The sequence below is a fragment of the Acanthaster planci genome, linkage group LG11, assembly GCF_054643075.1.
Source record: "Acanthaster planci isolate LZ-2023a linkage group LG11, COTS_SCS, whole genome shotgun sequence".
In the NCBI taxonomy this organism is placed as follows: domain Eukaryota; kingdom Metazoa; phylum Echinodermata; class Asteroidea; order Valvatida; family Acanthasteridae; genus Acanthaster; species Acanthaster planci.
Window position 1 is genome coordinate 11808089 of NC_141787.1, and position 25342 is coordinate 11833430.

General features: G+C 41.2%; 1 protein-coding gene and 1 long non-coding RNA gene across 2 annotated transcripts; one reads left to right on the plus strand and one right to left on the minus strand.

The window, feature by feature from the left end:
• The first annotated feature begins 1380 nt into the window (after positions 1 to 1380).
• Positions 1381 to 23597, plus strand: LOC110986679 (uncharacterized). The gene is made up of 7 exons (XM_087143524.1): positions 1381 to 1573; positions 6048 to 6164; positions 7442 to 7573; positions 8763 to 8894; positions 10144 to 10275; positions 11525 to 11656; positions 23470 to 23597. Exons 1-7 carry the CDS (start codon positions 1495 to 1497, stop codon positions 23595 to 23597), a joined length of 852 nt encoding a protein of 283 aa, XP_086999650.1. The 5' UTR covers positions 1381 to 1494.
• LOC147797471 (uncharacterized) lies at positions 14928 to 19758 on the minus strand. The gene is made up of 3 exons (XR_015427151.1): positions 19654 to 19758; positions 18872 to 18971; positions 14928 to 18578 (listed from the first exon to the last, which is right to left on the minus strand). It is a non-coding gene; the product is annotated as an uncharacterized LOC147797471 (long non-coding RNA).
• Positions 23598 to 25342: the final 1745 nt, after the last annotated feature.

The following is a 25342-nucleotide window of genomic DNA, read 5'->3' on the forward strand; positions in this document are numbered from 1 at the left end:
CACTCTGCAGTTAGTACTTAATTGTGAAATTTTTTATAAGCAGTGAATTTGACACTGCATCGTTCCCTGTATTCATTTTTGGTGGTGCGCAAAAATGGATTATTGCAGGAAATAGCCTCTTGCTACACTGTAATTTACATTTTGTAAATGTAAATTGTAAATGGTGTCCATAAACTCTTCAGTTGACCTGTTACAATTATCACTACTCTATGAGATTACACAGTTTTCTAACAATTTCCAAGTAAATTGTCAGTTCTGCCTGTCATAAATAGGCCCAGGTCATTAATAACACTGAGCTGTGGCACTACGACTCAAATGGCACTTTGAATTGTTAGTAATAACTAGTGCTCTAGGGCCTTTGTAGAAGCCCAAACAATATTCATAAACAGATAAATGATAATGTGTTGCACACAGGATGGGTCGACTGCCCAGATTTTGGTGCCCTGCGTTTAATAAAAAAAAACAAAAACAAAACTCACTGAGGCGTTCACACACAAAAACCTGGTTGTGTTTGCGTGCAGTATTTTAAACTTGTTATCTGCTTATAAACTTCCATGCAAGGGTAAAACTTAGTAGGGGATTATAAATGGTGGGGATGGGGGATTGTGCGCCGTGGCTTGGGTATTCAAGCGGACTGGATTTCTTTTATTTGGCCATCACTCTAATCACAACTGCTTGGACAATTAAACCGGTGCTAATTTATGTGATTCCCGGCCGAGCCATCGCGACGTCCATCCACCCAGTAGTCTCGCAAAGCACTCTCCGCGCTTCGAAAAAAACCTTGGAACCCGCCCAACTTCAGTGCCACAAAAAACTATCACATTGTAGGCCACTTCCGGCCGACAGGCAAGACTTAAAGAAAATAATTGTACTGTTCGTGTGCATTCTGTGCACGTGGGCCCAATCACGACTTGAAGACGTGCACAAGGTTCAAAGGTCACACCATTCGCTAAATTTGACGGGGAATTCCCAGATCCCTACAATTCAACCTCGGTAATTTATCTTCTAAGTATCACAAATCACATGTCTCTGGGCAACATATTTCAAATCATTGGTTATCTTGATCAAGTTATATCTTGATGAGCGTGTAAAGTGTAGTGAGAATATTTTCAGAAACACAAAAACCTCAATGTTCTGGGAGTCATTATCTTTGACCCGGTGTGACGTTATTTCCTTCACTAAAATCTATGCAAAGCCCTGTTCGGGCGCTGGGTGACGAGCGAAATTTTCTCTGTTGCACAGTAAGAACGTCCCAAAACATGATTTGACATCACGTGCTCTACGTATGCATACCGATTGGATCCCAAGCTGTCAATCAAGGAAATAGGTGCGGTGACTAAAGAACAAAACTCCGGTCGTGTCGGTAGGCGCTCCAGACCATATGTGGGCTTCATTTTGAGGCAGCTGGAAACGTGAAACTTGAAGCGACATAAACAAATTATTTCTTGACGGATTTTGGGTGAAAACGATCGCCGGTGGACCTAGGCGAGCAAGATGGGTCGCCGACGCTGGTCTGAGGCGCAATTCCGTGCACTCTGGTTTCTTCTTGTAATGATATCAGTTGGGAACACAGGTAAGACCAGTTTTTGTTGCCGTCCTGTTGTCTTATAGTTTTAATCTTTTGCTAATTCATACTTTAGACCGTTTTTGCGACTTTTGTAATTTGAGTAATTTTGGATTGAAATTGAAATCGATTTATTTCGCCAATGATCTTAAAAAGAAAACAGTCATTGGAGTTCATAATGTTGCACTCGTACTTAACACAATGGCAACACCATAGACATATAAAAACAATACTCGCATAAAATGACTTCAATAAAACATGTATATATTGTTACAGCTACAACACATGCGCATTGTACAGTTTATACCTCAAAACTACTCATCGTTAAAAACTCGAACAGCCGATGGCGTGAAGCTATCTCTGAAACGGTCGGTCCAAGCACCTACTGATTTTAGCGTTCTTCCTAATGCCATCATATCAGGACATTCGTTAATCTAGTGCAGCATATCCTGATCAAAATTTTTAATCCGCTTCCTCATTCTGTTACCGCAAATTGTCTGCATGCCGTTTAACCTACCTCCGATTATCCGCTATGCCCTTTTAGTTACGCGACTGAGTATTTCGATGTCACTCCAATGTGGCATTGATCCAGAAAATGTTAAGGCTACTCAGGCAAGATTCAATAACACATCTACAAAAATAATCAAAATTCATCTACTCACGCCGATGATTCCAGGCTACAGAAAAATACATCTAATGTTGGGCCTTTTTCAAAGTTTCAGACACTTGAATTGACAAAGATAGAGTGTTTATGATAAACGTACCGAGAAATTTAAAAACAATCTACAACTTCCACATTTCTTCCATTAAATGCAAATAATTCAATTTGACCTTTATTTCTACGAAAGTCAATTTTCACTTCCTTAGTTTCATCAACATTCGAGATAAGATTGTTCGGGGGCCTATATCTAGACCATTTTACAAGTGATAGTTATTGACGTCAGTTACTAGATTCGTTGCCATTACATGTTAAACCACTGAGGGGAGTATCATCACCAAATGTTACCATCACACCAGAATAATCCCCACTGTGCAATCGTAGGTAAATGGGAAAGACCACAAGCCTGCAGTGTTTTCGGAAATATCTGTATTGTTCTTTACTATTTCGTATCTATTGTAAATCACCAAAAGAGAAATAAACGACGTCACAAAACATCGTACATCAATATGGTGGCTATCTCAATAACACTGCGACCCGCAGGAGGCTGGGAGTAAAGATAACAAAGGACTTTAATAAACATCAATCAGATTACTTCCATTTTCCTCTCCTCACTCTTTTGATTTTTTCAAAAGAGTCCCCACATGGGGCATGATGCTGCCAGATTGAAATAGGTTCCTGCCACTTGTGGATCCAATGGGCGATGCAAACGGGCTGTCGCAGCCATGCTACCCCTGAAAAAATAAGTCAGTATTCTTTCGGGGTGTGAATATTGAGCGAGAAAGACGACTTTTGACAGTTGTATTTTTTGTCCCACCAAAGCGTGCAAACTAAAAGCCGCTATATTTAGCCTCACCACTAAATAGGCTCAAAATTAAATACCAAATCTTTTTGTTCCCTTCAAATTATGTTCTTTCTCTGAACATTTATCAAATTAGCGCATGATTCAGTCCGATTCACTGATGTTAAAACCATGTAATGACTTCACTCAGAAGTGACGGTTTCTATGGTGTACTATTTACGACACACATTTCTCTCTCTCTCTCTAGCCTCCCTCCAGGCGACACGACGGCTCCCTTACGTCGTGCCGTCAGGTCGCACCGTTTCCTTGTTGCCATTACGTTTGTACACACACGACGCATTACGTCGTGCCGTGCCGTCGCGTCGTCCTGTCTTAGATCCTTTCCTTGTTGCATGTTTCTGCCTAAATGTCGCCCCTTCCGTCGCCCGTCTCGTCGTACGTCGAGTCGTATGTCGTGTCGGGCCCTGCGTAGCACGAGACGACGCACGACGCGACGCGTCGTGTACTGTCGCCCTTTGCTTTATGTTGTTTATAGAGGGCGCCTTTACTTTTTTTCATTTCCGTCCCCCGTGCTTGCGAAGTACGTGCTATTTGCTCTTTGGTGTTGATTTTTTTTCTTGTTATCTCAGCCATTTATCAATTAGGATTGTTTTATTAAAAAAATGAACAAAAATAGCGAAAAATTAATCCACATAGGCCAATGTAGGAAGTGCTCTCTCATAATAATTGGAAGCCCAGATTTGTAACCTTATAGAAACTGGTATTTCCTGTGGTCCATTCCGGCAATTTCTAAGTAGTACTCCCAGTTCTCTAGACAATTTGTCTACAATTATTATACCGCTGCAAGTTCGACCACGGTTTAAGAAGTTACCACCGAGCCTGCTCCTTAATACCCTGAGAATATTCTTAGTTTTTCTTCAGGTCAGTCTTCCTGGTTAGCTTCATCAGCACAACACTTTCAATATTAGTCCGAGTTTCTGAATACAACATTGTACAGATAATATCATTGAGACGGTGTGTTTTCTTCAAGTCTGTTTGGCTGGGCATATAATTCTCACCAGATCTGCATGTTACATTAGCAAGCACGTAATAATTATTGATGTACTGTATCTTAGAATGGATTTAGAAATAATTATTAGCAAGATCAAAATTATAGCAGGAAAAGCTAAAACACTGTGGAAGTTATATATTTTCTGGAGACAATGCTGACTATTGGCCATGAAGCTCTTTTCTAATGTCTAATTACCCCCCCCCCCAAAAAAAAACCACCTTTTCTTCAACAACTCCCTCTTAATGAAAACACAAATAAAGAATGCATGAAAAAGAACCACAGAAACAAGACTTGTTACCTATTCGCTCTTTGCACGCTGCCACCACAGGCTTGCACAGCCTCAACCTGGCACGATTATTCCCGTGTTTGTTGCTTAGTAATTTGGGGCATGCTGCCGCTGCGTTAGTTCTTCTGCCATGTATACCATACGATTGGACAATATTTCAAAAGCTACGCTGACGCAATTCTGACAGCTTCTGACAAACTGCCAGTTCCAGACTGCCCATGACGGCAGCATGCAAAGAAAGAAAAGCATGTACTTTGCAAACACGGGGAGCGGAAATGAAAGAAAACAGTAAAGGCGCCCTCTATAAACTTTGGTGTACTATTTACGACACACATTTCTCTCTTTGTCTCTTTATCCTCCCTCCCTGCAATGCAACTACACGACGCGACGGCTCCCTCTCGTCGTGCCGTCGGGTTTCACCGTCGCCTTTTTGCCATTACGTTTGTACACGCACAATGTGTCGTGTCATGCGTCGCGTCGTACTGTCATTTCCTTTCTTTATTGCATTTTTCCCGCTTAAACGTCGCCCCTTCCGTCGCACCGTTGTGCGTCTCATCGTATGTCTTGTCGTGCGTCGCGTCACCTATTACGTCGCCTGAAGCACGATACGACGCACGACACGACATACGACAGGACGCACGACGGTGCGTCGACTACCACTCGACCCACTGAATCTCCGTCCACTGTTGTTAATGAACCGTTAGAGAAAACCAACTCCTTCAGAACCTCCCGAAGGGCGGAGGGGCAATGGGGGCCAAGCCCCCGAAAACCCTATGAGGATTTTGTTGAAAATCAATCAGAGTGAAGATATAAATGGAACTTAATTGTTTGGTATGGACAGAGCCATGTTCTTCAGGAGATTGTTTCTGCGGAGCTGCTTAATTGTCACTAGTGCAATCGATTCATGGAAAAAGTGCACTGGGGATACTGCTTACTTGTTTGCCTCCACCTCCAATTTGGGTCTGGCACCAGCCTTGCACTACCCTAGTGCGCTACCTCATCCAACTGCTACCTCAGTAATTAAAATCCACATCACAATGCCAGGATATAAGTAGGCTAGTATACAGCCTTGTAAACGTGCAAGAATATAATTACATAGCATTATCCAAGAAGATGGAACTGCTTGCCCGAAGGTATTATGAAACAGATGGGGAAGATGAGTGTACTGACTGTGGATTATCAGAAAACATGTGATAAGATCAACCATAATGTGTTGTTAAAAACTGGCCAACTTAGAAGAGTCTAACGGACTTGTAACTTAATATTTTCTTTTAAGATCCCTCATGGGTCTGTAGTAACATTCTTTACTTTGCCTTTAAAGTTAAAATTTTGAGGCACGATAAATCACGGTTTCCTCCTGATGGACCCGTTTTTTGCAATTCTTGAATGTCGTCCATGTCCTATTCAAGATTTCCAAACGCATTATTAAAGAGGGTATATTGACAAGAATATAATATGCCACCAGTGCCCTGGCAATCACATATTTCAGAGCAATGTTCTTGTCAATACTCTGATCACAGTGCTACGCAGCCCTCTCATACTTATATGAAAGGAAGTATTCTTTTCTCACCGTCATTGTGTACTCGTAAGGTGTACTATAACTAGAAGCACAAGTGGGGTAAAAAAACAAAAACAACCACCACTTTATTAACAGTTCTTGTCATTTACTTACACTTTAATAAACAGACTCAACTTCTGAATTGACCACCACTTTGGAATCACCCTCCACCAATTCGGAATCCACCTCAACCTCGATATCTACCAACACTTTGGAATCTATCACCATTCTGGACACAACTACTGGTGAGTGAAGGATAATTTTTTTTCAGAGTCGTCAAATGAGCCGTATTGCGCGACATACTGCTTTTTATTATCTGTTGTCTGGCTTAAGGGGCCAAACCCGAGAAAATAATTGGGAGTCGAGATTGTATCTCCATGTCAGATTGCAAGCTCGTTTCGTTCCTTTTTGAGAAAACATAGGTTCAAAGACCGTTTTGGATCCAAGATCAGTGTTTCGTGTCAATCGTAAAAATTCATCTTCTAAGAAATAATTTTTAAAGAAGCAAGCAAGCAAGCAAGCAAGCAAGCAAGCAAGCAAGCAAGCAAGCAAGCAAGCAAGCAAGCAAGCAAGCAAGCAAGCAAGCAAGCAAGCAAGCAAGCAAGCAAGCAAGCAAGCAAGCAAGCAAGCAAGCAAGCAAGCAAGCAAGAAAGCATGCATGTATCTTTAAGTCTGTTAGCAAGAACCTTAGCAAAAATCTTATAATCGACCTTAAGTAGCGAGACTTGCCGCCACTTAGAGATATCCAGAAGATCCCCTTTTTAGGAAGCAGAGTAATTACAGCTCTGTGACAGGAGAAAGGTAAGAGGTTTTGGTGTATAGAGGCTTCAAAAACAGTAAACAAGTCCTCCCTAAGAATAGGCCAGAAGAATTGATAAAATTCAGACGAGAGGCCGTCCAACCCAGGATATTTGTTTTTACTAAGCTCCTGAACAGCAACAGGATGGAACTGCTTGCCCGAAGGTATTATGAAACAGATGTGGAAGATGAGAGTACTGACTATGGATTATCAGAAACCATGCGATAACATCAATCATAATGTGTGGTTAAAACTGGTCTACTTAGAAGAGTCGAATGGACTTGTAACTTAATATTTTCTTTTAAGATCCTTCATGGGTCTGTAGTGACATTCTTTACTTTGCCTTTAAAGTTAAAATTTTGAGGCACGATAAATCACGGTTTCCTCCTGATGGACCCGTTTTTCGCAATGCTTGAATGTCGTCCACGTCCTATTCAAGATTTCCAAACGCATTATGAAAGGAGGTATATTGACAAGAATATAATATATACCCAGTGCTATGTGCCCTGGCAATCACATATTTCAGAGCAATGTTCTTGTCAATACTCTGATCACAATGCTACGCAGCCCTCTCATACTTATATGAATGAAGGTATTCTGTTCTCACAGTCATTGTGTACTCGTAAGGTGTACTATAACTAGAAGCACAAGTGGGGTGAAAAACAGAAAACAACCACCACTTTATTAACAGTTCTTGTCCTTTATTTACACTTTAATAAACAGAATCAACTTCTGAATTGACCACCACTTTGGAATCCACCACCACTTCGGAATCACCCTCCCCTTCGGAATCCACCTCTACCTCGGTATCTACCAGCACTTTGGAATCTATCACCATTCTGGACACAACTACTGGTGAGTGAAGGATAATTTTTTTTTCAAAGTCGTCACATGAGCCGTATTGCGCGACATACTCCTTTTATTATCTGTTGTCTGGCTTAAGGGGCCAAACCCGAGAAAATAATTGGGAGTCGAGATTGTATCTCCATGTCAGATTGCAAGCTCTTTTCGTTCCTTTTTGAGAAAATATAGGTTCAAAGACCGTTTTGGATCCAAGATCAGTGTTTCGTGTCAATCGTAAAAATTCATCTTCTAAGAAATAATTTTTAAAGAAGCAAGCAAGCGAGCGAGCAAGCAAGCAAGCAAGCAAGCAAGCAAGCAAGCAAGCAAGAAAGCATGCATGTATCTTTAAGTCTGTTAGCAAGAACCTTAGCAAAAATCTTATAATCGTCCTTAAGTAGCGAGACTTGCCGCCACTTAGAGATATCCAGAAGATCCCCTTTTTAGGAAGCAGAGTAATTACAGCTCTGTGACAGGAGAAAGGTAAGAGGTTTTGGTGTATAGAGGCTTCAAAAACAGTAAACAAGTCCTCCCTAAGAATAGGCCAGAAGAATTGATAAAATTCAGACGAGAGGCCGTCCAACCCAGGATATTTGTTTTTACTAAGCTCCTGAACAGCAACAGGATGGAACTGCTTGCCCGAAGGTATTATGAAACAGATGTGGAAGATGAGAGTACTGACTATGGATTATCAGAAACCATGCGATAACATCAATCATAATGTGTGGTTAAAACTGGTCTACTTAGAAGAGTCGAATGGACTTGTAACTTAATATTTTCTTTTAAGATCCTTCATGGGTCTGTAGTGACATTCTTTACTTTGCCTTTAAAGTTAAAATTTTGAGGCACGATAAATCACGGTTTCCTCCTGATGGACCCGTTTTTCGCAATGCTTGAATGTCGTCCACGTCCTATTCAAGATTTCCAAACGCATTATGAAAGGAGGTATATTGACAAGAATATAATATATACCCAGTGCTATGTGCCCTGGCAATCACATATTTCAGAGCAATGTTCTTGTCAATACTCTGATCACAATGCTACGCAGCCCTCTCATACTTATATGAATGAAGGTATTCTGTTCTCACAGTCATTGTGTACTCGTAAGGTGTACTATAACTAGAAGCACAAGTGGGGTGAAAAACAGAAAACAACCACCACTTTATTAACAGTTCTTGTCCTTTATTTACACTTTAATAAACAGAATCAACTTCTGAATTGACCACCACTTTGGAATCCACCACCACTTCGGAATCACCCTCCCCTTCGGAATCCACCTCTACCTCGGTATCTACCAGCACTTTGGAATCTATCACCATTCTGGACACAACTACTGGTGAGTGAAGGATAATTTTTTTTTCAAAGTCGTCACATGAGCCGTATTGCGCGACATACTCCTTTTATTATCTGTTGTCTGGCTTAAGGGGCCAAACCCGAGAAAATAATTGGGAGTCGAGATTGTATCTCCATGTCAGATTGCAAGCTCTTTTCGTTCCTTTTTGAGAAAATATAGGTTCAAAGACCGTTTTGGATCCAAGATCAGTGTTTCGTGTCAATCGTAAAAATTCATCTTCTAAGAAATAATTTTTAAAGAAGCAAGCAAGCGAGCGAGCGAGCAAGCAAGCAAGCAAGCAAGCAAGCAAGCAAGCAAGCAAGCAAGCAAGCAAGCAAGCAAGCAAGCAAGCAAGCAAGCAAGCAAGCAAGCAAGCAAGAAAGCATGCATGTATCTTTAAGTCTGTTAGCAAGAACCTTAGCAAAAATCTTATAATCGACCTTAAGTAGCGAGACTTGCCGCCACTTAGAGATATCCAGAAGATCCCCTTTTTAGGAAGCAGAGTAATTACAGCTCTGTGACAGGAGAAAGGTAAGAGGTTTTGGTGTATAGAGGCTTCAAAAACAGTAAACAGGTCCTCCCTAAGAATAGGCCAGAAGAATTGATAAAATTCAGACGAGAGGCCGTCCAACCCAGGATATTTGTTTTTACTAAGCTCCTGAACAGCAACAGGATGGAACTGCTTGCCCGAAGGTATTATGAAACAGATGTGGAAGATGAGAGTACTGACTATGGATTATCAGAAACCATGCGATAACATCAATCATAATGTGTGGTTAAAACTGGTCTACTTAGAAGAGTCGAATGGACTTGTAACTTAATATTTTCTTTTAAGATCCTTCATGGGTCTGTAGTGACATTCTTTACTTTGCCTTTAAAGTTAAAATTTTGAGGCACGATAAATCACGGTTTCCTCCTGATGGACCCGTTTTTCGCAATGCTTGAATGTCGTCCACGTCCTATTCAAGATTTCCAAACGCATTATGAAAGGAGGTATATTGACAAGAATATAATATATACCCAGTGCTATGTGCCCTGGCAATCACATATTTCAGAGCAATGTTCTTGTCAATACTCTGATCACAATGCTACGCAGCCCTCTCATACTTATATGAATGAAGGTATTCTGTTCTCACAGTCATTGTGTACTCGTAAGGTGTACTATAACTAGAAGCACAAGTGGGGTGAAAAACAGAAAACAACCACCACTTTATTAACAGTTCTTGTCCTTTATTTACACTTTAATAAACAGAATCAACTTCTGAATTGACCACCACTTTGGAATCCACCACCACTTCGGAATCACCCTCCCCTTCGGAATCCACCTCTACCTCGGTATCTACCAGCACTTTGGAATCTATCACCATTCTGGACACAACTACTGGTGAGTGAAGGATAATTTTTTTTTCAAAGTCGTCACATGAGCCGTATTGCGCGACATACTCCTTTTATTATCTGTTGTCTGGCTTAAGGGGCCAAACCCGAGAAAATAATTGGGAGTCGAGATTGTATCTCCATGTCAGATTGCAAGCTCTTTTCGTTCCTTTTTGAGAAAATATAGGTTCAAAGACCGTTTTGGATCCAAGATCAGTGTTTCGTGTCAATCGTAAAAATTCATCTTCTAAGAAATAATTTTTAAAGAAGCAAGCAAGCGAGCGAGCAAGCAAGCAAGCAAGCAAGCAAGCAAGCAAGCAAGCAAGCAAGCAAGCAAGCAAGCAAGCAAGCAAGCAAGCAAGCAAGCAAGCAAGCAAGCAAGCAAGAAAGCATGCATCTATCTTTAAGTCTGTTAGCAAGAACCTTAGCAAAAATCTTATAATCGACCTTAAGTAGCGAGACTTGCCGCCACTTAGAGATATCCAGAAGATCCCCTTTTTAGGAAGCAGAGTAATTACAGCTCTGTGACAGGAGAAAGGTAAGAGGTTTTGGTGTATAGAGGCTTCAAAAACAGTAAACAGGTCCTCCCTAAGAATAGGCCAGAAGAATTGATAAAATTCAGACGAGAGGCCGTCCAACCCAGGATATTTGTTTTTACTAAGCTCCTGAACAGCAACAGGATGGAACTGCTTGCCCGAAGGTATTATGAAACAGATGTGGAAGATGAGAGTACTGACTATGGATTATCAGAAACCATGCGATAACATCAATCATAATGTGTGGTTAAAACTGGTCTACTTAGAAGAGTCGAATGGACTTGTAACTTAATATTTTCTTTTAAGATCCTTCATGGGTCTGTAGTGACATTCTTTACTTTGCCTTTAAAGTTAAAATTTTGAGGCACGATAAATCACGGTTTCCTCCTGATGGACCCGTTTTTCGCAATGCTTGAATGTCGTCCACGTCCTATTCAAGATTTCCAAACGCATTATGAAAGGAGGTATATTGACAAGAATATAATATATACCCAGTGCTATGTGCCCTGGCAATCACATATTTCAGAGCAATGTTCTTGTCAATACTCTGATCACAATGCTACGCAGCCCTCTCATACTTATATGAATGAAGGTATTCTGTTCTCACAGTCATTGTGTACTCGTAAGGTGTACTATAACTAGAAGCACAAGTGGGGTGAAAAACAGAAAACAACCACCACTTTATTAACAGTTCTTGTCCTTTATTTACACTTTAATAAACAGAATCAACTTCTGAATTGACCACCACTTTGGAATCCACCACCACTTCGGAATCACCCTCCCCTTCGGAATCCACCTCTACCTCGGTATCTACCAGCACTTTGGAATCTATCACCATTCTGGACACAACTACTGGTGAGTGAAGGATAATTTTTTTTTCAAAGTCGTCACATGAGCCGTATTGCGCGACATACTCCTTTTATTATCTGTTGTCTGGCTTAAGGGGGCCAAACCCGAGAAAATAATTGGGAGTCGAGATTGTATCTCCATGTCAGATTGCAAGCTCGTTTCGTTCCTTTTTGAGAAAATATAGGTTCAAAGACCTTTTTGGATCCAAGATTAGTGTTTAGTGTCAATCGTAAAAACCCATCTTCTAAGAAATAATTTTTAAAGAAGCAAGCAAGCAAGCAAGCAAGCAAGCAAGCAAGCAAGCAAGCAAGCAAGCAAGCAAGCAAGCATCTATCTTTAAGTTTGTTAGCCGGTCCTCCCTAAGAATAGGCCAGAAGAATTGATAAAATTCAGACGAAAGGCCGTCCAATCCAGGAGATTTGTTTTTACTAAGCTGCTGAACAGCAATATCAAATTCTTCGATGGTGACCGAACGGTCGCAGTCTTCAGAATCAGAAGAAGCCAAAGTAGGAATGTCATCTAAAATAGTAGTCTGAGCATCCTTCTTGGTATCTACTTCGCTATACAATTTCTGTAAAAATTGCGAATATGACATTTAATCTGACTAGGGTAGTCAGTAACATTACCACAAGGAAGACGACTTTTGTTAATGCTTTTAGAAGCGCAGACAGAGTTTTCTAAGGTAAAAAAATATGTAGACCAAGTATCGATCTCATTGCTATATAGGCGCTACAACGGTTTTAGTTGGGAGAAGTATCAATATCAAGTGTAATAACAGAGTGATCTGAAAAAGGGCAGGGAAAAATGCCGCAGGAACTCACGGAAGGCACCATAAAACATGGACCATATCACATGGACCATAAAACGGTCAAGTCTAGCTGTTGACATGAGACCAGGTTTAAAAGGATTGCTTCTAAACCAAGTAAACTGACTGGCGCCTGGGTTACGTTTTCTCCGAATATTACAAAGATTAAGACCACAGCACATATTTTGAAGAGTAAAGGCAACCGAACGTCTCGTTACGGTGTCATTACGAAACCTGTCGAGAGAGGGATGAAGAGTGCAATTAAAGTCCCCACAAGATAAGATTATTCCATTTTCTGTTTGCTCACAATGGAGTTGAATCTCTTTAAGAATATTCATGCGATATTGTTATTTTGAGAATAAAGAATGTTGTATAAATACTATAATTAACATAACCAGGTGATATAATCACATGAGAATGAATATTAATGTTATCATTGACTTTGATGAGAGTAGTAACACCAGTTCCATGATTACGACCTTCATTGCTAAAAGACGTATAAGGCCACGTACTCCAACACTTGTCATGAGATTTTAACTGATTAGTTTCCTGAAGAAAGATGACATTAGGATTATTACATGAATCTTTGATGTACAGTCGAATGGCAGTGTTTTTCACAGAGGACGAACAACCTCCAGTGTTCAATGATAGTAAAGAAAGGACCATGAGAAGAAGGAAAAGCTGGTAAAAATGACGCATTCCGGGATTTACAGAACAGGATCATTGGATCAAGTGTCTTGATCAGCTTCCGAATTCTATGCTGTGTCCTCTTTTGGACAAAGGAGCTATTGCGAGGAGGCTTTAGTTGTTTAACAAACCCCGGGATGTTGTTATTGAATTTTCTTGCTATTTCATCCGTTTTTTCTTAGACTTAACAGCTTTCAAGAACTTTATGAGTTCTTGGTTGGACAGTGGCCCTGCACTTTTAGGTAAACTCTGCTCTCCAATTTATCCAGTGGAGAGAGTTACCAAAGCTGATGATGAGGAAGATCATGAACTGAACAGTTTCCTGCATGAACATTGGGCCTCGATACGAACTCGCCATGCAACTGACCGTCCAGTGCAGGACACATATAATTTTAGACTTATTGGATCGCGAAGCATTGGGACACCTGTTGACATAGAGGCTGCCTTAAGGGCAGTATTTCATCGACTTCACCGACAGGTGAAAGTCAATGTGTCGTTCGGTTTGGTTTTGCGCCACTCATCTACCGGTGAGCTGAGGTATTTTCATCCCTGCTACAACAATGCGCGTTTTTTCGAAGAACCATTTGTCATCGCAAGCCTAGCAGACCTGGAAGTACTCATTGAAGCACTCAACGAAGCTGACATCACCGAACACGGCGGCGGCAAAGACCCAATACTAAATGGACAGTTGAGGCTATAACTAATCTTGCTGTTTTTGTCAACAAAACAGACTTTGTTATTGGTGCAGCGCCGGCTGAACTCCCTCCTCATGTAGCCAACAACAGAGGCCTTGTCAAGTTGTTACGTAACCGCAATACAGGTCGTCCATACAATGACGATCTTTGTTTTTTTGTTGCTTGGCCCTTTCCAACAATGTTACCCCTGTGCACCTGGAGCGTGACACACAACATTTACTGAACTGGTTTCGGGAAGGGGTCGGCAAACCGAACTTGAATGGAGTTACACTTGACGACCTTGGCGACGCGGAGAGAGTCTTTGAAATCAATGTTCAGGTGCATTCGCTGGTGCTGGGGGAGGATGGCGATGGCGAGGAGGTGGAGACAGACGACCAAGGAAGACAACTAGTAAGGGCGTAGCTCTTGCGCCGCTCGTACCGGCGTTTCCCCCGCACTTTGAACTTGAATCTCTGCGGTGCACACTTTTCATACATATCCGACTTGAGTAGATATAGCAAATCGAACGCTTGCGTAAAGTTTGGTCAGTGTTTTAATAAGGCTCACAATTTGCACCGCCACGAAATTACTTGTGAATCGAACATCAAACATAAGTTTCCGAGTGGTGGGTACGACACTGAGCAAGATTTTGTTTTCAAAGATCTCCTAACTCTCGACCCAAGAGACTCGGAAACTTGCAACGCGCCTATAACGATAGAAGAACTGGATCTGGCTGTCGGTCAATTAAACAAACGTAAATCGCCAGATTTAGATGGTCTTACTGGCGAATTTTATCAGTGTTTCTAGCCTTTGATCAGAGAGGATTTTTACGAGGTCTTTCAAAAATGTACCTGTTCTGGTTCCTTACCATCATTTTGCAGGAGAGCAGTTATCTCCCTTCTACCCAAACAAAGAGCTCTCCTAGACATTGCTAACTGACGACCGGTCTCGCTATTGAATACGAACTATAAAAATCATTGCAAAAACTATCGCTAATCGACTTAAAAATGTCATAGGAGACGTAAGTCACCTTGACCAGTGTCATGAGACAGCATCATGTATGCTAATCACAACGACATTCCCTTGGCTTTGTGTAATTTAGATCGAAAGAAAGCCTTTGATTGTGTTGATCACAATTATCTGTTCAAAGCACTCGAGAAGATGGGATTTGGTAAAGAGTTTATTTCCCTGATTCAACTTTTGTAGAAAGATGCTAGTAGTATTGTCAAGGTTCAGTCCTCTCTTACAGCTCTCTCCTCCTTTGGGAGGGGAATTCGTAAAGGATGTCCTCTGTCCGGGCTTTTGTACTCGATAGCCATCGAGTCTTTTTTGATAAGATTAGGCTGAGGATGTGTCTGCACGGACTTCCCGTGCCCGGTCTCGACACCACTTTGATTGTCTCAGCGTACGCTGACGACGTCACCTTGTTTGTCACATCCAACAAAGGATTTGTAATTCTTGATCAAATTTATACCCTGTATAGTCGTGCCTCGTCTGCATGTTTAAATCCTAACAAGTGCCCGGGTTTATGGGTCGGATTTTGGACAAAAAGATTCGATTGTCCTCTAGGTTTTAAGTGGAATAATCAAAATCTTAAATTTCTTGGAGTTTATGCAGGAAATACTGAGTCCTCACGACAAAAAAACCTGAAAACTGTGCAGAGATAAACTTAAAAATGCCCTCGCTAGATGGAGCAGCCTGGCTTGTACCATGTCTTTCAAAGGAAGAATAATAATTGCCAATCAAACTGCGCTTCAAGTCTTCTTCATTTTTTGACAGTTCTTCCTCCTCCCAGTCACGTCCTGGATCAACCCCAAGAACTTTTAATTTATTTTGTTTGGACCGATAAACGTCACTGGCTTAAAAGATAAATTGTGTTTCAACCTCCAGACAAAGGAGGGCTGGGGTTGAACTGTTTGAAAGCTCGTCTTATGACGTACAGATTTTCCTTGCTCCAGCGACTGATACGCCAAAATAAACATCCCTCTTTTCGCTTCCTGGTTTACTATATCCGCCAATATCGGAACCTAGGTCACGATATACGATTGCTGTACTCCAATCTGGAGAGGAAATATCTCACCAGTCTTCCCGTTTTTCACGGGAAATATTGCAATCTTGGATTACATCGAAAGCCTCAATGAGCACACTGCCGAACTCTTTTGAGTTAATATGTAATTTACCGTTAAATAGTATTGTAGTATGGAGTTAACATAAATGGAAAATAAAAGAGGACCCAGAATTGATCCTTGCAGAACACCGTGAGTAACAGACTGAAGTTTGGAGCTAGCTTTGTTCAAGTAGACTCGTTATGTTCGACCTGACGAGTAGCTAGAGAACCATTTTAAGGCACACGCTGAACAACCCAGAGAGCTTAATTTAGCCAGAAGAATTCCGTGGTTAACTGTATCGAAAGCCTTTCTAAGATCAATAAAAGCTACACCTGTTAGATCACCGCCTTCAACATTTCTGCTCCACTGATTGACCATTTTGGCAAGAATCGTAGTCGTGGAGTGCATTGGGCGGAACCTACACTGGTTGGGATGCATCGAATCATGTTCGTTAATAAATTCATGCAATTGCGTGTACACAGCCCTCTCCAAGATTTCACTTACCATTGGCAAGATGGAAATAGGCCGATAGTAACCTATATCAGAGGTATTTCCAGACTTAAAGATTCGAACTATTTTTGCACTCTTCTCTCCGTCAGGCACATATCCATGCACCAAGGACATATTTAAGATTTTCGTCAAAGACAGCTAAGTTGGCCATTCCCTGTCGCTTTGGCAACATTCATAGTAATGATAGTTCTTTGCACAAAGTCACTCGATACAGTTCTCAGGTTGAAAACACAATCATCACCATGAGGAACATCAGTGGAGACAATAGAGTAGTATCTGGTAAGTCTTTTGTGACGCTTTCGGCACAGATAACAAAACATTAAGTGCGTTAGCTATGACATCAGTCTCACTGCAGTCTGTTACGTTTACCTCGATCCAAGTAGGGAAAATGGACTCTTGTTTCGGAGTAATCACTTTAAGGCAGCTCCAAATCTTTTTGCTGTTTCCAGTATAATCACTGATCAGACTACAGTAATGATTACGTTTCTGTTTCTGTAACATATGTGTAACTGTATTCCGTAAACTGCTATACTTATCCCACAATTCCTGGCAATTAAGTTTGATAGCAGCCGTATGGATCCTATCACGTTCTTTCATCAGCTTAACAAGATCATCAAACTCCCACTGCTCGATACACCGGTAGCCTTGATCAAAGATAAATTTGCGTCTCTCTAGCGTCTACTGATGAAGTTCCTCCATCGTTAGGCCGTTGAAGGGATGTTTGGTTTCGCGAGCCAAAAACGTATGCCCATGATGGAGGCAGCCGTTAAACTCCAGGACCGTCTTTACACCATTATCGATGTAGAAGCAGTCAACTCTTTATTTCCCAACATGCACCTCTCCATTGTTACCCGGATACTGAATGTTATGACCGGTTTCGTGGGCTGTCCATTTCAGCCACTGGAGGGCCTTGACTGACAGACGGTCATTTGAACAGTACCCTGAAGAGTGGATGATGCCAATGGTATCTGGGTTAAAGTACTTGGTGCGGTACACGAGATAGCAGGCTGACGCAATGGTAATACACTGCTGGAAGGGGTCGATGCCGGGAGAGGTTTCATCCGTTGGCATATCCATGCATAGTGCCTTGATCGAACCCCCTTCAGGGACGTGACATAAAAATAGCTTCTGTTTACAAAGGCTGGCATTTTTGCGATGAAGTCGCAGTGGCCGTGGTGAAAATACAGGCATATCTGTTTGCCTGCTGGTGGACCTTTGAAAATGATGGAGTTCGCATGTTCTGTAGAAGCTACCAAAATCTGATATCCGGGAAGAACGCGTAGAAATTGTTTGATTTCCCCCATACTACACTTTGAAAACAGAATCCCAGCACGTTTGTGAAGGTCCTCGGCCAGATTCAATTGAATTGTACATCCTTTGCGAATGGCCTCTCAGCATTCATGCCCCTCAATTTTAGCCTTTGCTGTGACTATTGCTCTAACACAGCACAGTTCATCTTTGTTTATTTGTATTATGCATTGTTTTTTCTGTTTGAGGAAGCGTTCGAAATTGACATAACGTTTCTTGTTAATTTTTCCCCAAGTGGCATGGCCACATGGGTTATGTTGATATGAAGAGTGCTATCCAAGGAAAATTCTTCTTTACCTCTGACCACCAGCTCAATTCGGGACATAAATCGTTCCGCCGTCAACTGATCCTTGGTGATGAACGGTAACTGGATGGGGTAGTCGAGCTCGGGACACCTGACCACCATACGCATGAGATCCTTGGGGCCTGCACCTGGCTGGTTTGGCTATCCAAATCTGCAACACGGCTGTTGTGTCAGAGACATCCAGGTTGTCCTCAAAGGTGACGGTGTAGTCTAACCCTTTCGTGCTAAACTTTTTCATCTCTACCTCTTTCACCTTGTTCACACGGTATAGATCGGTGATGTCTGCAATGCTGTTGGTACCGGTAATTTTCTGTCGTTTAGCTACGGCTGGTTGATCATCTGCTGTCGCTCCAAAGCCTATTTGCTCTTCACCATGATGACTCCTCAAATGTCGAAAGTAGTTGTCACGGCGAGCGAATACTTTGCCGCACGAGATACACTGATGTTGGCTAGCATCGTTGTGACGGGCTGCGTGACGGCTGTAGTTGTCCCGTCTGGTGAACGTCTTATCGCATACCTTGCAAGTAAACATCTGTGAAGTAACGAGAAACATTGAGGGTTAAGGTATGAATAACAATATACTAAAAAAGACAGACTAGAACTTGCTAATGGTCCAAATCATTATGCAAAACATCCTAAATATGCACGGATGTCTGGAGAATAAGTAAGGAAACCACTTGTAGACTGATGTCTACCAGCGACATATGAATTAATATTTCTAGCGCCGCATAGTGTCTTGGTCTCCTGTTATGGTGCATATTATGATTAACACAAAATATATACAGTAGGTGGTTGCATCAGTCTCAGTACTGATGTAAAGGATACCTTTTCCCCTCGAGTACTTTTTTACGACTGTCACGCTCTGTTGGTCGCGACTTCATTCTGCTTCTCATCCACAATTTTCTTCCTTTAATTAAGGTCTGATCTGCAAATAGAAAGAACAAAGACTGATTGATTATACAGTGTACACGTATTTGCCGTTTTACACAACACCAGAGGAAACGTCATGTGCAATACTCGTACACTTGAGCAGGAGCTGTTCTGAGCTCAAGGTCAAGATTTTCGTTACTCTTCTCAAACACCAGACTACACGCCAATCGTTGCCGATGCTTACCAAACGAAGTGTAGTGTATAAATGCGCGCTGACAGCGCCGGTTGCGTATAACAGGTTTTGAAAACATCGTCGAACCGAGCGAGAAGATAAGACAGGACATGTCCGGTAGTTGTTTACTCATTATTTTCCCAATGATTCATCGCTGTTACGTAACAGGCTCTCCCCGTTCGAATACAAAAGCTACTGTGTCCAACATGGGCAGCACGACTGCATATGGCGTGTAATCCGTTCCGCCTTATTCCTACGTTATTATTAACTTCAATCTTGAATTTACGTACCGTAAATTTATCTCAGCCCTGCATGTAATTGTATTCTTATCGTATCTGTTAAAGTACGTTTTTCTACTCCGGATGTCTACGACCAACATACCGTAAGGCCTTTTGTACGGTTTCGAATCACAGTAGACCTAAAAACAACACACACACCTCTACTATAACATTTGTTTGTGTGAATTGCACTACAGATACATAGTACGTGTATGTACAATACCTACACAAAATGGTGCACTCCAAGTTTATAGGCGATGTCCGAAACTAAGGCTGCATCCAAATCTGTTGCCTAGAGCTAGGTCTAAGTCTTCGCTCCACTGGAAATGTGTGCAAAGGCGTAGACAACAGACCTAGCTGTAGCTCTGGAGGCCTTAAAATTGTGGAAAACACTTGAACATGTCCCAACACGTCATCGCACAATCGCGATCATATCTGAGTCCTGCTTCATTCATTAAACCGGGTTCGGGTTTAACCATGTTTCACGGCGGTAAAATAGTCACCACGAACACAATGAGAATTAACGAACTTAATTGATCCTTCATATTTTGTCTATGTGTAGTAGCAGGTGCTTATCCAAGGTACAGTGTAATAATAGTAAAGTATACATTCATATTATAATTTATACTATACACCTTATATATATATTCTATAAAACCTCCTTCCAACATATAAACACCCCTACTATAAATGGTACGGCCACCTCCTCATTTTATGACATTAAGGTGTTACGTGGCAAAATCCAGTCTTCTGGTTGGTCGAGAGGCCAGAAACAGGGGGAAAAGGGGCGTGGTTTTACCTATACAGACGGGTTGCACTACTTACCTTGGGACGCTCTTCGTAAGAAATGTTACTGATATGTAGGGCGCTGGTTATGTTGATAAAAGAGGTTGAATGAAGGTTAGTGAAATGATTATCGCATTCTAATATACTGTCGTAGTGTGAGTTATCCTCTTATCAATATGTGCCACCTTATGGACATAGCAAAGAGCTGAAAATATCTTACGCAGTTAACACACCAGCTAATAAAGAGACAAAGTGAAAATACAACCTTCTATTTAAAAATTATGGGGCCGGTGCACATCTTGAGGTAAATCTTATGCAAATCAAGGATTATGTTTTTGTGGAGTTTGGCCACCCAAAGGAATAGTACAGGCAATGTGACAACCGCTAATTTATGGATTGACAGAGGTGCAGCAAGGACTTGATCGCACTCGCTTAAACCACATGAAAAGGCCCCCTTAACAACCTGCCCACCTTCGTGAGAGCATTCCATTGAAAACAAGACTACTTCGAAACTCACGTTCCTGCTTACAGGAAGTTCCAGACTAACAAATTAGCTTATGAAATGCATGAAAAGTTACTTGACAGTCTAAAGTTATCCAGAGAAGCCGTAGTCAAGGTATTGAAATACATTTGCTCCCATTTCCCATTGAACAATTACTCCCTTTTTACTTCACGTTTCTCAAATTTACTAGACTTTGTTTACCAATGAAGTACTGAAAATGAAAGACCCAACAAATAAACAATTCGATAAATTAATTTTAATTTTCTGCGTGGTTGACATGCACAATTGTTTATTTGGCACAGTTTTACGACAAACTTCACCTTATATGGAAATATAGGTAGAAATCAGGAGACTCAGATTTGACCTCATGATCTTAATATGTTACCTTCAAGGTCAAAGATCATTTTGGCAACTGGGTGAATATAATACTTCAGAATGTGACCTTTGAAAATGAGTTGGGCAGTTAATACCTGTGCGTATACATTTGTGTACCTGCGTCGCGTTCTGATTCGATTTTTACGTGGTTGCTGGAGCTGCTCGTTTAGAGAGGCCGTTTCATGTCTCAGGGTTGCAGAGCCCTGAGTCCGTACTAAAGGTATATAAATGCTTCAGTGGTTGTCCCCTATCCTCTACAGCTCTTAAAAACCACCAAAAGTACATCACAGTACGGTGGGAGGGGGGCCTTTCCCCAGGCTATCCCGATTTTCTTTGGGGGGGGGCTCGCCACGCGCCAGTCAAGCCACACCACCACTACATCATCCCCCTGTCACAGTCTATGGGAACGCTAGCACTTCACACAAAATTTAATATTTACAATATATACATCTAAATTTATTCAAAAGAATAATTATGCACAACTTGAAATTGCAGGGGAAATCTAGTCGGTTCAAAGGATCCTAGTTAAATGCCAAATAGTCAAAATGTTCCTCAGTGCAGAACTTGGACCATAAGACGGCGAATTCATCAATCATACTAGATTTATCTTACAATTAAATTTCCTTACCAATTCTTATTTTACACAGTCAAATTCCTTTATACACATTACTCAATATTTGCAGTGCTCAATCATTAATTCACGTTATAAAACTGTCAGTTTCTTGTACAAGCTTTCTTCATATAAAATAGTTCTAGAATCCTTAATTTGCCGGTCAATTCCCAAGGCTCAATGTTTAAACGTCTAACCACACAATCCATCTGCACTGCGGAGAATATATAGTAAATTAGCCAGGTTTACTTCAAACTGCAATTCCTTACTTAATATCCAGACAAGTCAAATAAGTCGAACAATTTACACGTATATAACCAAAAATATCACCATACCACAAGTAGTTTACCACAAGGGTTACACTTATACAGCAAAAATCAGTAAATTTCCCACGACGTATGACTTTTAAACAGGTGCAACAAACCAAATAAATCAAATATATCGAACTTTTAATTATATTCACAAGATAAGGCCAAATACAAAGGAAATCATAAAATTATCAGAATGTTTTACAACGATAGGAAATTATTTATTTGAGGGAGATTTGCAGTGGTGCTCGTCACAGTTACGGTAGTTCCACACCCATCGTCCACATCGCCAAGGCTAGTTGGATCGCAAGAACAGGACGACGCTGTGGAGAGCCGCCTGTAGTTTCATCTACACAAGTTGGGGAACAGCGAGGCTTCACTCCGCCAATGGGATTCCCGGTAGCTAAAGACTCTCTCCAGGCTTCACAGTTTAACTGGGTTGCCTACAACATCAGGGATCCGCCGATCCATGTACATCATATAAAGAATCTGCAATAGAAAATAATCAAACTACGCCATGCCCAAACGATTACAACAACTCTGTCAAGATGGCAAATTAAACCAATTCCAAGCAATTAAAATGAAAAGCCATAAGGTATAACTTACGATTGTGCCGACATATGCTTGTCCGAGCCCCCCCCCAAGACTTCCCAGAGCCTCATTCATCTGTGCCAATAGCCAAGGGACGGCACTAGCTAACCAAAGTGGCGAAGTCAGCATAAATTAGAACACCGTGTTCCCTCTACCGTAACATGTAGCAAGTCTCACACCACACCCTGTTTAATCAATCCTTAAATACATTCACACCCACATTCAGCGAGTGCCAAGGGTGCACTCATGCACGCCCCTGCATTCCAAAGCTGGGCCAGGGCTAACACAAAGGTGAATTAAGTTTATTAATACAAAAATACAATGGTCAACAGCAATCATGGTCCTGCAAGGGAAGAAACTCAAAAGAAATGTGGCTACTCTGATTCAGCTGTGACAACCCCCAACCAAAATAAAACTTCAAAGACAGCCAAAACAGGCCTCTGACAAGTTCCAGACAGCTGTTACTGATAAGAAACATTCCACTGCCTGGCCCACGCACTGTTTTGAAAAATAATCCATTATATTGTACACAAGGGGCCACTTAACACAGTCTTAAGGGAGTTGGCTGGAGGCTGGCTGGATTTTTAAAAATTTTCTTGCAAGGGGAGACCCTGGCTTCAAAATGACTAAACCAAGTTTTTCAGCATGGACAGGGGTAGGATATGATAACTAGTTGTTGCATTTGGACGTAAATTTTTTAACACCTTAATTAGCTCCAAAAGAGGCCACTCCATCCACGCAGGCTCACTTTTAAATAAAAAAATCTTTTTGTCAACCTGGCAAGTGGTAATTAGTTTGAGGCATTGGTGATTAAGATTTTTTGCATCTAAATTTGAAATTTAGAGCTGTGAATATGCTTGAATTTTCACAGACCTTGATGAATGTGGTTCGACTCCCTGTCAGAATGGAGGGAACTGCACCGATGCGGTCAATGGCTTCTTGTGTGATTGCGTTGAAGGGTATGTTGGAGACATGTGCGAAACAGGTAGGTTGGAATAGCCTCCAGAATACGCTGTAGGTATTGTAATATGTCTTTGAATTTCAATAATGTTAATGGAACTGAACAACCAATAAAATATGTTCTGACTTTTAAATAAAATGTCTTTTTGTCAGCATGGCAAGCGGTAATGCATTTGAAGCATTGGTGATTGAGAATATCGTCTGAAAAAGGTACCTTATATGTTTTGCATCGGATTTGGAGACGTAAGGTTGTGAATATGCTTGAATTTTCACAGACTTCGATGAATGTGGTTCGACTCCATGTCAAAACGGAGGGAACTGCACCGATGCAGTCAATGGCTACTCGTGTGATTGCGTTGAAGGGTATGTCGGATACATGTGTGAAACAGGTAGGTTGAAATAGCATCTATAATACGCTGTAGGTATGGTAATCTGTCTTTGAATTTCAAAAATGTTAATGGAACTAAGCAACAAGTGAAATATGTCCTCACTTTAAGGTAAAATGTGTTTTTGCCAGTGCGGTCAAGTGGTAATGCATTTGAACCATTGGTGATTAAGAATGCAGTCTGAAAAAGGTGCCTGATATGTTTTGCATCTAAATTTGAAATGTAAAGCTGTGAATATCCTTGAATTTTCACAGACTTTGATGAATGCGGTTCGACTCCCTGTCAGAATGGAGGAAATTGCACCGATGCAGTGAATGGGTACAAATGTGACTGCGTTGAAGGGTACGTCGGGGACATGTGTGAAACAGGTACGTTTGAATAACATCTATAATATTAAGGTTAAAGGTATCATAAACTTGCCCTGAGTGTCTGTGGTATTGGAAGTGAGCACCAAATAAATAAATGTCCAAAGCTCCAAATAAAGCAGTGTTTTCTCTTCTTGATATGTAGTCATGGATGTGAAACATTGGTGATGAATTATTTTGGCTGCAAAAGGTACCTTATATGTTTTGCATCAGATTTGGAGACGTAAAGTTGTGAATATGCTTGAATTTTCACAGACCTTGATGAATGTGGTTCGACTCCCTGTCAGAATGGAGGGAATTGCACCGATGCAGTGAATGGCTACAAATGTGACTGTGTTGAAGGGTACGTCGGGGATATGTGCGAAACAGGTAGGTTTGAATAACATCTATAATATTGAGGTTCCACGTATCATAAACTTGCCCTGAGTGTCTGTGGTATTGGAAGTGAGCACCAAATATATCAATATTTAAAGTTCCAGATAAAGTAGTTTTTTCTATTGTTGATATGTAGTCATGGATATGAAACATTGGTGATGAATTCGGTTGGCTGAAAAAGGTACCTCATATAATTGGCGTCTTATTTGGAGACGTAAAGTTGTGAATTTGCTTGAATTTTCACAGATTTCGATGAATGTGGTTCGACTCCATGTCAAAACGGAGGGAACTGCACCGATGCGGTCAATGGCTACTCGTGTGATTGCGTTGAAGGGTATGTCGGATACATGTGTGAAACAGGTAGGTTGGAATAGCATCTACAGTACGCTGTAGGTATGGTAATCTGTCTTTGAATTTCAATAAGGTTAATGAACTGAGCAACAAGTAAAATATGTCCTGACTTTAAAATAAAATGTCTTTTTCCAGTGCGGCAAGTGGTAATGCATTTGAAGCATTGGTGATTAAGGATATCGTCTGAATAAAGTGTTTGGTATTTCTCAGTCTAAATTTGAAATGTAAAGCTGTGAATATGCTTGAATTTTCACAGACTTTGATGAATGCGGTTCGAGTCCCTGTCAGAATGGAGGGAACTGCACCG